The 12,495-nt window shown below is 48.5% G+C and overlaps 1 protein-coding gene across 1 annotated transcript in view; it reads right to left on the bottom strand.

Moving 5' to 3' along the window:
- The window catches only part of LOC120916359 (carcinoembryonic antigen-related cell adhesion molecule 1-like), a 59,515-nt gene that overhangs the window by 28,826 nt on the left and 18,194 nt on the right, over positions 1-12,495 (bottom strand). The window contains exon 4 of the mRNA XM_040327278.1: positions 8,570-8,851. Coding sequence (XP_040183212.1) covers positions 8,570-8,851 — 282 coding nt within the window. The remainder of the gene's footprint in view (positions 1-8,569; positions 8,852-12,495) is intronic.

Below are 12,495 nucleotides of genomic sequence, written 5' to 3'. Positions count from 1 at the left end.
CCCTGCTACAGTCAGCCGATTTAGTAGCACCGAAACGCAAAGCCTGCATCCGAAAAAGAAAGTCCGGCTGGTTCAACAACCAGCTGTCGCTTCTGAAGCAAGAGCGCAGAAGGGCGGAAGCCGCCTGGAAAAGAAGTCCTGCAGAGGATAACCTCATCATCTACAAGGCAATAACAACACGATATCATAAAGAAATCTTCAAAGCCATGAAACATCATTTTTCTATGGCGATTAACAGCGCCCTAAACCGCCCCCGCGAACTCTTCAAGATGGTCACCCAGACCATGAATCCGGGATGTCTTGAAGTCCCCAACTCAGACACCCAAGAGTTCTGCAATGAACTATCGGATTTCTTCATCAACAAAATTGAAAGAATCCGGGAAAGCATCATGCAAAACAATACCCCCCTCAACCCCACCGTCAATCAACCACAAAACACCAACAGAAACCTTCTACAATCAACAAAGTTCACTCTGGAACCGATCTCCATCGATACCACAAAAAATATCATTGGTGCTTTGCGGAACAGCACATCGCCCAATGATATCATCCCCACCAAACTGCTGAAGGAATGTGCCGACATCCTGGCACCACCCATCACACAGCTTATAAACCAGTCATTTAAGGAAGGCACAGTGCCATCCCTGTTGAAAGAGGGCACAATCCAGCCCATCTTGAAAAAACCTAACCTGGATCCCAAGGACCCAACTCACCGCCGTCCCATAACAGGCCTAAATGTTCTCTCCAAGATAATGGAGAAAGTAGTGGTACAACAGCTGCAACAGCATCTAGATACCCACAATCTACTGGATCCATTACAATCAGGCTTCCGTCCCGGACACGGGACAGAAACGGCCTTACTCAAAATATGGGACGATGCCCTCGAGGCCGCAGACGAAGGAGAATCTTGTCTCCTGGTTCTGCTGGACCTAAGCGCAGCCTTTGACACGGTAGACCACTACCTGTTACTGATGCGACTAGCCAAGGTAGCAGAAGTCGCAGAAGGTGATTTACCATGGTTTTCTTCCTTTCTTGAAAACCGATCACAAACAGTTAAATTGGGTTGTTTCACGTCGGAAAAGCGCACAGTGTCATGTGGAGTCCCCCAAGGATCCCCCCTGTCACCGGTGCTTTTCAACATCTATCTTCGCCCTCTCTTTGATATTATCAGTAGCCAAGAACTACTCTATCACTCTTATGCAGACGATACGCAACTGTATATTCGCATCTGCAACAAAAAGGATCATCATCTCAGTTTAGAGAAATGTCTCTCTTTGATAGAAAACTGGATGACTAAGAGTTATCTTAAACTCAACAGTTCAAAAACAGAACTTCTTATGTTTCACGCCAGCCGAAAGAGTCAACTGGCAACAACCTGGACACCCCCGCCCATTCTGGGCCAAATCATCACCCCTAGCTCCAAAGTCAAAAGTCTCGGGGTCATCTTCGACACCTTCATGACAATGGACGCACAAATAGGGTCAGTAGTCAGCGGAGCGCACCATCTGTTGCGCCTACTACGCAGACTTATTCCATTTATCCCCAAAGAAGACGTAGCAGTCGTGGTGGGAACAATCGTGAATTCCAGACTGGACTATGCTAACGCCCTGTACCTCGGACTCCCAAAGTACCAAATCTCCCGTCTGCAAGTCGTTCAGAATACGGCCGCCAGACTGGTGACTGGGAAAAAAAAATTGGGAATCAATCTCACCTTCGTTGAGAACCCTTCACTGGTTGCCAGTAAAAGACAGAATTGTATTTAAAGCACTCTGCCTGACACATAAGTGCATCCATGGGAAGGCTCCGCAATATCTTTGCGACAAGATAGAACCTCACAATTCGAATCGCGTTCTGCGATCCACCGACCAAAATCTGGTCAGGGTACCAAAAACCAAATACAAGTCCAAAGGAGAAAGAAGGTTTGCTTTTCAAGGTCCGAGACTATGGAACGCTTTACCAACCAGCGTTCGGTTGGAGGAAAACCACCTGACTTTCAGAAGACGGATCAAAACTCTGCTCTTCTGATGTCATGAGACACGAACAACTAGCGCCCAGAAGCGATTCAGTTCGCATGCGCCGCGCTTTATAAGTTTTTCATTCATTCAACGGCTCTTCCTGTTTACATCGTGATCAGCCGTGATTGGACACGGCTGATCACGTGGTAAAGAGCCTCCGCCGGAGGCTCTTTACCGAGATCAGAGATGCAGGGTGTCAGACTGACACCCCGCACCACCGATCGCCGCTCTGCGCGCCCCCACGGCGCGCGCGGCATGAAATCCTGCAGGACGTCCATGGACGTCCAGTCAGGATTTCAGAACCACTTCCCAGACGTATATCCCCTATGGACCGGGCGGGAAGTGGTTAAATCGGGATTCCACCCGCAATTTTTTTTTTTTTTTTTTTTTTAAAGTCAGCAGCTACTAACATTGTACCTGTTGACTTTTAATAAGGACACTTACTTGTCCTAGTCGCCCGCGATGTCGGTCCCCCGACGCCGATCACTTGGTCCTGGCGACTCCATCCTAAGGCCCCTTTCACTCTGGGGCGGAACAGGCAGTATAAAAGCTTCAATACTTTATATGCCAGTGCTTTGGAATAAAGCCTGGTACACACGATCGGATTTTCATCGCACAAAGCGTAGGACTTTTGTCCGAAGGGCGTTGGTCAGGAACTTGGATTGCATACAAACGGCAAAGAATTGTCAACCAACAGACACAAAACTACCCTGTTTCCCCGAAAATAAGACAGTGTCTTATATAAATGTTTGCTCCCAAAGATGCGCTAGGTCTTATTTTCAGGGGATGTCTTATTTTTCCATGAAGAAGAATACGGTACACATTTATTGTTGAACAAAAAAAGGAAATGTATTACCTGTATACGAAGGGGGGGCGATCAAAATGACACAGGAGAATCAGAGGGGGGGGGGGGGGGTTACCATTTTAGTAACCCCCTCTGATCCTCCTGTGCCATTTTGATTCCCCCCTCTGATCCTCCTGTGTCATTTTAAGTAATCCCCCTCCCCCACCCCTGTGCCAGTGGACACCTTCACCAGACATCCCCCCCACCCCTTTATCAGACATTTCCCCCCTACCTCAGTCACCCCTGTGTGTCCACACAATGTGCCCGACTCCTGCTCCGCACTACTCACTGTCTAATTGTGAGTCGGCCAGACTCCGTCAGGGCAGAGCGAGCAGCAGGCGGCAGCTTGTCCTGGCGGCGGTGCGGGCTCTCTGATGAAAAGAAACCGCGCACTTCCTATCTGCTCCGTCTGCGCTGCGGCCAATAGTGAGCTGCGCGGCGGCGCCCGCCGCTACGGTCCAGGGTACAGAGTTACGGTAGCTTCGGGGGGACTTATTATCAGGATGCCTTATGTTCGGGGGAGGCCCTATTATCGAGGAGGTCTTATTTTCAAGGTTGAGACACTAGGTTCTTTCATTCTATTAACAGGTTAGGACCCACTAATCCGGGGTTGAATTTTAAAGCAAGTTCTAAACTTTTCGACCGAAGGCTAACTGACCGATGGGGCCCACACACGGTCGGTTTGGACCGATAAAAAGGTCCTTCAGTCCGTTTCCATCGGTTTTGACCGACCGTGTATACGCGGCCTAAGTAGGTCTTATTTTCGGGGGATGTCTTACTTTCGAGGAAAACAGGGTACGTGTTTTTTCAGCTCTTTAGCGCCACCCTTTGGGCAACTTCTGCTAATGTTGTGTTATGGCGAGCATTGCCTCTGAGCATGCTTTGGAGTTTCGTCCGAAGGACTTGCGTACACAGGATCGGATAATCCGACAACACACATTTGTTGGCGGAAAATTTTAAAGCACGCTATCCCACATTTGTCCGCGGAAAATCTGACAGCAATTGTCCGATGGAGGGTAGAAATGGTCAGATTTTCCGACAACAGCCTGTCATCACACAATTCCCATTGGAAAATCCGATCGTGTGTACGAGGCTTATACCAGGCACTTACGCACCTTCCTGCCCAAGCCAATTTTTAGCTTTCAGCGCTGTTGCAATTTGAATGACAATTGCGCGGTCGTGCTACACTGTACCCAAATGATTTTTTTTATCCTTTTGTTCCCACAAATAGAGCTTTCTTTTGGTGGTATTTGATCACCTCTGCGATTTTTTTTTTTGCGCAACTAAAAAAATACCGAAATTTTTGAAAAAATATATATATTCTTTTTTTGTTAATTTTTTTAGTAAATAAGTACGTTTTCTTCTTCAAATATGGGCACTGATATGGCGGCACTGATGGGCACCGATGAGGGGGCACTGATGAGGTGGCACTGATGGGCACCGATAGGCGGCACTGATGGGCACTGATAGGCGGCGCTGGTATGCTGCACTGATGGGCACTCATTGGCGGCACTGATGGGCACTCATAGCCGGCACTTGGCACTCTTTGGCGGCACTGATGGGCACTAATGAGTGGCACTTATGGGTGGCACTGATGGGTACTTATGGGTGGCACTGATGGGCACTGATAGGTGGGCACTGGGCATAGATGGGCACTAAGAGGTGGTACTGATGGACACTGGGTGGCACTGATGGACACTGAGGGGTGGCACTGATGGCATTGCTGGGCATCATTTAAGCCAGTGCCCATGTTGCCAGTCAGTGCCCATTTGTGGGCATTGATTGGCATCGATTGTGTTAATTTTTTTTTTATTGGTGTTTTTTTTTGCTCTATTGAGCACTGGGGGGCACTCCCTGGTGGTCCAGTGTTGGCATCCGAGGGGGGGCTGCGCTAAAAAACAATCAGCGCGAACCCCCCCTGTCAAGACAGCCGCCGATCGGCTCTCCTCCACTCGCGTCTGTCAGACGCGAGTGAGGAAGAGCCGATCAACGGCTTTTCCTGTTTACATCGTGATCAGCCGTGGTTGGACACGGCTGATCACGTGGTAAAGAGCCTCCGCCGGAGGCTCTTTACCGAGATCAGAGATGCAGGGTGTCAGACTGACACCCCGCTTCACCGATCGCCACGCTGCGCACCCCCGGGGCCACGCGCCGGCATGAAATCCTGCAGGACGTCAATAGACCTCCAGTCAGGATTTCACAACCACTTCCTGGATGTCAATTGACTATTGACCGGGCAGGAAGTGGGGTTAAGAATGCATATCAGGGGTTCTGACTTCCCTGGCCGCCTACTTATTACAGGTCTTGTCAGCCACATTGATTTGAAGCCCGAAGGAGCAGCATGACAACCTGATCACTAACCTCTACTCCATACCTCCCAACTTTTCAACTTCAGAATGAGGGACAAATGAGCATACCTCCCAGCGAAGTTGTTGAGCGGGGGGGGGAATTCCGTGGATCAAAGTTGTTGAGCGGAGGGGGGGGGGGGGTTCCGTGGATCGGAGTTGTTGAGCGGGGGGGGGGGGGTCCTCGGATCAGAGTTGTTGAGCGGGGGGGTCCGCGGATCGGAGTTGTTCAGCGGGGGGGGGGGGGGGGATTCAGTGGATCTGAGTTGTTGAGGGGGGGATTATTGCCAATCGCGGGGCCGCGGGATTCACCGGGGGTGGGGGTGCTGCGGAATCGCGGGACTCTAGCACTGATCGCGGGATTTTACGCGAGTCGCGGGACAGTCCCGCGAAATCAGGGACGGTTGGGAGGTATGCTACTCTAGAAAGAGGATAGCAATGATGGCTGACCTATTTCCTTTCTCTAAAAATAGATGTAATGGTAGGTTATGTAGTAAGAGTTCATGTGATGTGATAACAGGTATCTTAGGGCAGACGGGGCTAGGCGGGATTGCAAAACAATGCCCCATCAGTCATGAAATATGAAGCAGCAATGTGCCGTCAGCATGTTTCTCCATTACTGTGGGTTGTTATCGTTGGACACGATTGCAAAAGTTGCTTCATGCTGATGAAGGTGTGTGTGACGTAGAGAAATCACAAGGACCTAATCGGAGAGATAACCTCATTAACTTGGGTGTGTCTTCACAATGGGGTGAGGTCATAGCATTAGTTTATGTTAGGAAAGAAATTCAGCCAGTTCTGCAGGGAATGGACACATTTTGATCCACATATGGGGGACTGGTTGTACACAAGTCGATCAATTTGTGTACAGCCAGGCTTTTGGAAAATGTTCTTCCAATCAGCGCCACTGGCTATAGCCATCGGTGCTGATCACGGCCATTAAAGCGGTTGTATACCCGCCAATTTCTATTTTTTTTCTAACCTGTAAGGCAAAAGGCATAATGAGCTAGTATGCACCGAGGCATCGCAGGTGATCCCGGTCCACGCCGAGGGAGCGGACATTTTCCCTCGCGTGTTTTCCGGGTATCGCGGCTCCGGCGCTGCGCGCAGGAGACTTAGTTCCGGCAAGGTCCGGCGTCTGCTGGACATTCAGCCGAGAATCTCCGGAGCGCATGCGCCGCTGAAGTCCGCAGCTCATTGCAAGGGGAATATCTCCTAAACCGTACAGGTTTAGGAGATATTCTTTTTACTTACAGGTAAGCCTTATTATAGGCTTACCTGTAGATAGAAGTAAAAAAAAAAAAGGGTATACAACCGCTTTAAGAGGGATACCACCATTAGGGTTGCCACCTTTCCTTCAAGCCAAACCCGAACACTTTAGCAGCCTGGGACACCTTTGGGTGTCCCAAGGAGAGTAGTAATGCAGTGCGCATAGAGTTTTACTTACCTGAGCCACGAAACTCTGTGGGCGCGATCCCACGATGCTTTCCCCCAGCTTGAGGCGGCTCTTCATTGGAGATTGATAGCAGCGCAGCCATTGGCTCCCGCTGCTGTTAATCAAATCAATGACGTGGCGTGCCGAGGGGCGCCGCCGAGTTATACACTCGGCGGCTATGGCCGCCACTGTATCACACGGGAGAGCGATTCCCAGAGGGGGGTTAGCTCTTGCGGGGAGGAGCCGAAACAGCCGCCGAGGGACCACAGAAGACGAGGATCGGGGCCACTCTGTGCAAAATGAACTGCACAGTGGAGGTAAGTATGGTATGTTTGTTATTTAAAAAAAAAATAATTAACCCTTACAACCCCTTTAACTCTTTTCCAACTAGGCGATTGTTGGTCAGGTCCCTCTCTGCTGCCAGCATGTTCTCCCTGGGTTCCTCCAGGCACTGGGTCTTTGGACATCCTGAATGATCATCTCAGGATGATGTAACTTATGTGCATGCACAAGGGTTCATTCATCCTGGCACCAAGATATTGCCCTACAGGGCCGATCCTAGGCAGGGTGCTTTGCACCCAGGTGCCAACAGAGGTGGGGGCGCCAAAGTGCCAGAGTTCTCCCCTCCCTCCTTCTCTCCTTGTTTGTGTCCTTCCAGAACTAGTGTTCTGAGCATAGGTGTGTGTCCATCCAGAACTAGTGTTCTGAGCATAGGTGTGTGTCTGTCCAGAACTGGTGTGTGAGCATAGGGCAGCCCGTCCAGCCTAGCAGTGCTTGGGGGAGGGGCCGCTCCTCTTCCTCTCTTGGTGCTCCTCAGGCAGACTCTCCACCGTACGGCCTCTTCCAACTGGACGGACGGCCCAGGACCTTCTTAGGTGGGACCCAGTCGAATACTGTATCCCCAAGCAGCAGATCAATTGCTCCGGGCCAAGGTGGTCCCGAAACCAGGATCCTTGCGTTGCACGTTGCGGCGTGAAGTGGCTACCCTAAAGGTGGGCCCACACGAGGAGAAGCCCAGGAAAATGGCGTCTGCCTCATAAATACTCTCTCCCAGCATGCACAGCGAGGCCCAGGGCCATTTGAGGGAATTTGGGGGCCCCAAGCAAAATGGGGGCCCCCAAGCACCCCCCGCATGCAAAGCCTACATTAGCGCTACACAAAATTTTCTTTCTATTCTTACCTCCCCTTCTTCCCTGTAGGCTGCAGCTGTAGCGTGGCCGAGCTCCTCTTCTCCCTGCCTCTTCCCCAGTCCCCTATCAGATAGTTCACTTCCTGTCAGTCCGGCCGGGAACAGGAAACTGAATCTCCTGTACCACGCGCGGTACCCGGCCGGACTGACAGGACTCCAGGTGGAAGGAAGAGGAGCTTGGCTACATCCTGGGAAGGGGAAGTTGGGGGCCCCAAGCAATTGTTTGTTTTGCCTGTCCTGTAGTGACGGGCCTGGCGAGGCCAAACCCTCCTGATAGGCTGCTGGGCAAGAGCACCCAGTCCTTGACTCCTCTGCTGCCACCTGCCGACCTGGGGTGAGATCAGCACCCCAGAAACGACTGAATGGACACACAGCACAGCCAAAGCTGAGACAAAGTTCAAAATTTGAACAAATCAAACTGGTCAGAGTTAACTAACTCTCTGACCCCCTCTGAATTTAACATAGCACCAGATCTGGTAGGTAACCAGGCGCTACACCAGCATCACCCAGCACAGTATTTCAAGCCTGCAACTTCAGGCCAGTGACCCTGCGAACCGAAAAGACCTTCTTAAAAAATATATTGAATGCCTGGCAGAGGTAGAGAATTTCCCACTGACCTTCACGCTGAAATGATTCTTGAATTATCAGCTCGGGCAAGAATTTCCATGGCTTGATTTACAATTAAAATGTACCTGCCATAAAAAGATCTCGTGCGACTTTGACCCTTAACTCATCACTCACCTGATACACTCAGTTGCAGGATGTTACTGGTGCTGCTGGTGCCGGCAGTGTTCTGGATGGTGCAGGTGTACCTTCCGCTGTCATGCTTGGAGATCGTCTGGAAGTAGAGGTAGGAGTCCCTGCAGGTGACATGGGGCTCTGAGCAGATGTTCTTCCCATCACGGTAGAAAGTGTAAGTAGCAACATGCTGCTCACCGGCATCACAATGGAAAGACGCATAGGAGCCATTTAAAAGATGATTAGGAGCAGAATTAGGAACGAGGGCAGGAGCAGTGAGAGCGGCTATAAACATTAAAGAGAAAAAAAAAACAGTTACCTAACATTTTTATTTTCAATAACATAATGAACAATTATTATTGAATAATTATATCAATTATTAGGTCCACTTAAAGCGGAAGTAAACCCATCTATTTGATAAAAAACAGTTAACATTCCCGGCATGCCGGAAATGCTAGATGTCACATTTGCTTGTGCTCTCAACCAAACTGTCAAACCATCCAATGGCTGGTTTCATAACTGATCACATGTGCAGCATCGTGGCAGTTGCAGATTAAACAGAGGCCAATATGGCAGCTTCCTTGGCTGAAAACAATAGGAGGGTTTACTTCCACTTTAAATGACATCTGCAGTCTGAGCATAGCTCCCAACTTTCCCTGATTTCGAGGGACTGTCCCTGATTTGGAGCAATGTCCCTCTGTCCCTCTTTCCTCCTCATTTGTCCCTCATTTTGGTCTGATCTATATAAAATGCACTTTTTATCTTTCAAAAAGTGTTTCCCAGTACTAAACCTTTCATCCAAATTCTAAATTGCTGCATTTGTACATTTTAAAAGCCAATATAAAGGAATAGTAGTGGTTTTAATTAACCTTTTTTTGGGGTTAATTCTCCTTTAACCACTTAAAGCGGGGGTTCACCCTATAAAAAAAAAAACAACATTTTTTTTTCTTCTAGCATAAAATTAGGCATTGTAGCGCGAGCTACAGTATGCCTGTCTTAATTTTTGTATCCCCGTACTCACTGTGTAATCGTACATAGAAGATTCCGACTGCCCACGGGGAATGGGCGTTCCAATCCAGACGGAAGGTGATTGACGGCCGGCTCTGGCGCGTCACGCTTCTCCGGAAATAGCCGAAATAGGCTTGGCTCTTCACGGCGCCTGCGCATAGTCTGTGCGCAGGCGCCATGAAGAGCCGAGACCTACTCCGGCTGTCTTCGGGGAGCGTGACGTGCCAGAGCCGGCCGTCAATCATCCTCCCTCTTGAAAGGAACGCCCATTCCCCGCGGGCAGTCAGAATCTTCTATGTACGATTACACAGTGAGTACGGAGATAAAAAAATTAAGACAGGCATACTGTAGCTCGCGCTACTATGCCTAATTTTATGCTAAAAAGTTGTTCTGCAGGGTGAACCACCGCTTTAAGGACCGCCTCCTGCAGGTATACGTCGTCAGAATGGACACGGCTGGGCACAAGCACGTACATGTACGTCCTTTTTAAGTGCCCAGCCGTGGGTCGCGGGCGCGCGCCCGCGACCCGGTCCGAAGCTCCTAAAACGATGCCCTATTTTGTAAACGCTATAAATCGATAAACACTTATTGCGATTTTTTTTTAACAAAGATAGGTAGAAGAATAAGCATCGGCCTAAACTGAGGAAAAAAAAAGTTGTTTTATATGTTTTTGGGAAATATTTATTATAGCAAAAAGTAAAAAATATTTCATTTTTTTTCAAAATTGACGCTCTATTTTTGTTTATAGCACAAAAAATAAAAAACGCAGAGGTGATCAAATACCACCAAAAGAAAGCTCTATTTGTGGGAAAAAAAGGACGCCAATTTTGTTTGGGAGCCACGTCGCACGACCGCGCAATTGTCAGTTAAAGCGACGCAGTGCCGAATCTCAAAAACTGGCCAGGTCCTTTACCTGCATAAAGGTCTGGGTCTTAAGTGGTTAAGGGGGTGTGGCAGAGGGCGTGTCCCACTCCTACATACGTTTCCTGGTAGGTGTCCCATCTCAAAATGTTGGGAGGTTATGGTCTGAGTGCAGCCCACCTAGTACAATTGTTACCTTCCTCCACATTCCAATGATTTTCCCCATGTGGCCCTATCCGGCTCTGCACAGCCTTTGAAAAGAAAATGTTTCAGGTAGGTCTCCTCCATTCATTGCTATGGGTAAGCTATACTCCATTAGATGGCTGAAGGCCACCATGAATATGACTGATCTATAGCAAGGAATGGAGCCATGATACATACAGTTGTGCTCATAAGTTTTACATACCCAGGCAGAATTTATGATTTCTTGGCCATTTTTCAGAGAATATGAATGATAACACAACTCATGGTTGGTGTTTGGCTGAAGCCATCTATTATCAAGCAACTGTGTTTACTTTGTAAATCATAATGACAATGGAGACTACCCAAATGACCCTGATCAGAAGTTTACATACCCCAGTTCTTAATACAGTGTATTGCCCCCTTTAAAGCGGAGTTCCGGCCACAATTTCACTTTTTAAATATAAATACCCCTGTAATACACAAGCTAAATGTATTCTAGTAAAGTTGGTCTGTAAACTAAGGTCCGTTTTGTTAGGTTGTTACAGCATTTAGACACTTTATAAAATAGAAATTGACTGGGGCCAACTTAAAGCGGAGGTTCACCCATACCTTACACATTTTCCCCTTAGCTTCCTGCTCGTTCGGTCTAGGGGAATCGGCTATTTGTATTAAAATATGATCCGTACTTACCCGTTTTCGAGATGCATCTTCTTCCGCCACTTCCGGGTATGGGCTGCGGGAATGGGCGTTCCTTCTTGATTGACAGTCTTCCGAGAGGCTTCCGACGGTCGCATCCATCGCGTCGCGATTTTCCGAAAGAAGCCGAACGTCGGTGCGCAGGCGCAGTATAGAGCCGCACCGACGTTCGGCTTGTTTCGGCTACGAGTGACGCGATGGATGCGACCGTCGGAAGCCTCTCGGAAGACTGTCAATCAAGAAGGAACGCCCACTCCCGAAGACCCATACCCGGAAGCGACGGAAGAAGATGAATCTCGAAAACGGTAAGTACTGCTCATATTTTAATACAAATAGCCGATTCCCCTAGACCGAACGAGCAGGAAGCTAAGGGGAAAAAAAAAAAAAGAAATTGGTTGAACTCCCGCTTTAAGTGTGGGCATCATGAAGCCAGACTGTATGACTTCCTGGATTTCAGCCTTGCAGATCTTGCACATGCTCAGTGCTGCACAAGCAGTGTCAGATCAGGTTTCAGCACATGATTCTTTGAGACTGGGGAGTGCACAGACTCCTGGAAAGTTACACCCACTACATTCCCAGGAGTCTGTGCGGTGTAGGTTAGGAAGCATTAAGCACCTAGGTGCAGGAAGTGGGAAGATTAACTATTCTGCCTAGCAACAACACTTTGAAGGCATCTAAAAAAAATATTTTTTTCGTAAAGGACTAATGACATTTTTTTAAAACTACTGATGTAATGTTATATTTATGGGTGGAACTCCACTTTAACATCAATGACAGCTTGAAGTCTTTTGTGGTATTTGTGGATGAGGCTCTTTATCTTCTCAGATGGTAAAGCTGCCCATTCCTCTTGGCAAAAATCCTCCAGTTCCTGTAAATTCTTGGGCTGTCTTGCATGAACGGCACATTTTGAGATCTTGTCAATGATACTGAGGTCAGGAGACTGAGATGGCCACTCCAGAACCTTCACTTTATTCTGCTGTAGCCAATGACAGGTGGACTTGGCCTTGTGTTTTGGATCATTGTCATGTTGGAATGTCCAAGTACGTCCCATGTAAATGTTCCTCCAGTATTTTTTTTAGCACAGATACAGTCTACTATTATAGAGCAGGGTTTCTCAACCAGGGTTCCTCCAGAGGTTGCTAGGGGTTCCATGAGCAGTCAGACATTTATGCCTTTTAGAT

Source organism: Rana temporaria, chromosome 10 (genome assembly GCF_905171775.1).
Source record: "Rana temporaria chromosome 10, aRanTem1.1, whole genome shotgun sequence".
NCBI lineage: Eukaryota > Metazoa > Chordata > Amphibia > Anura > Ranidae > Rana > Rana temporaria.
The sequence above is the reverse complement of the archived record's forward strand: the minus strand, read 5'-3'. Positions and strand labels throughout refer to the sequence as shown.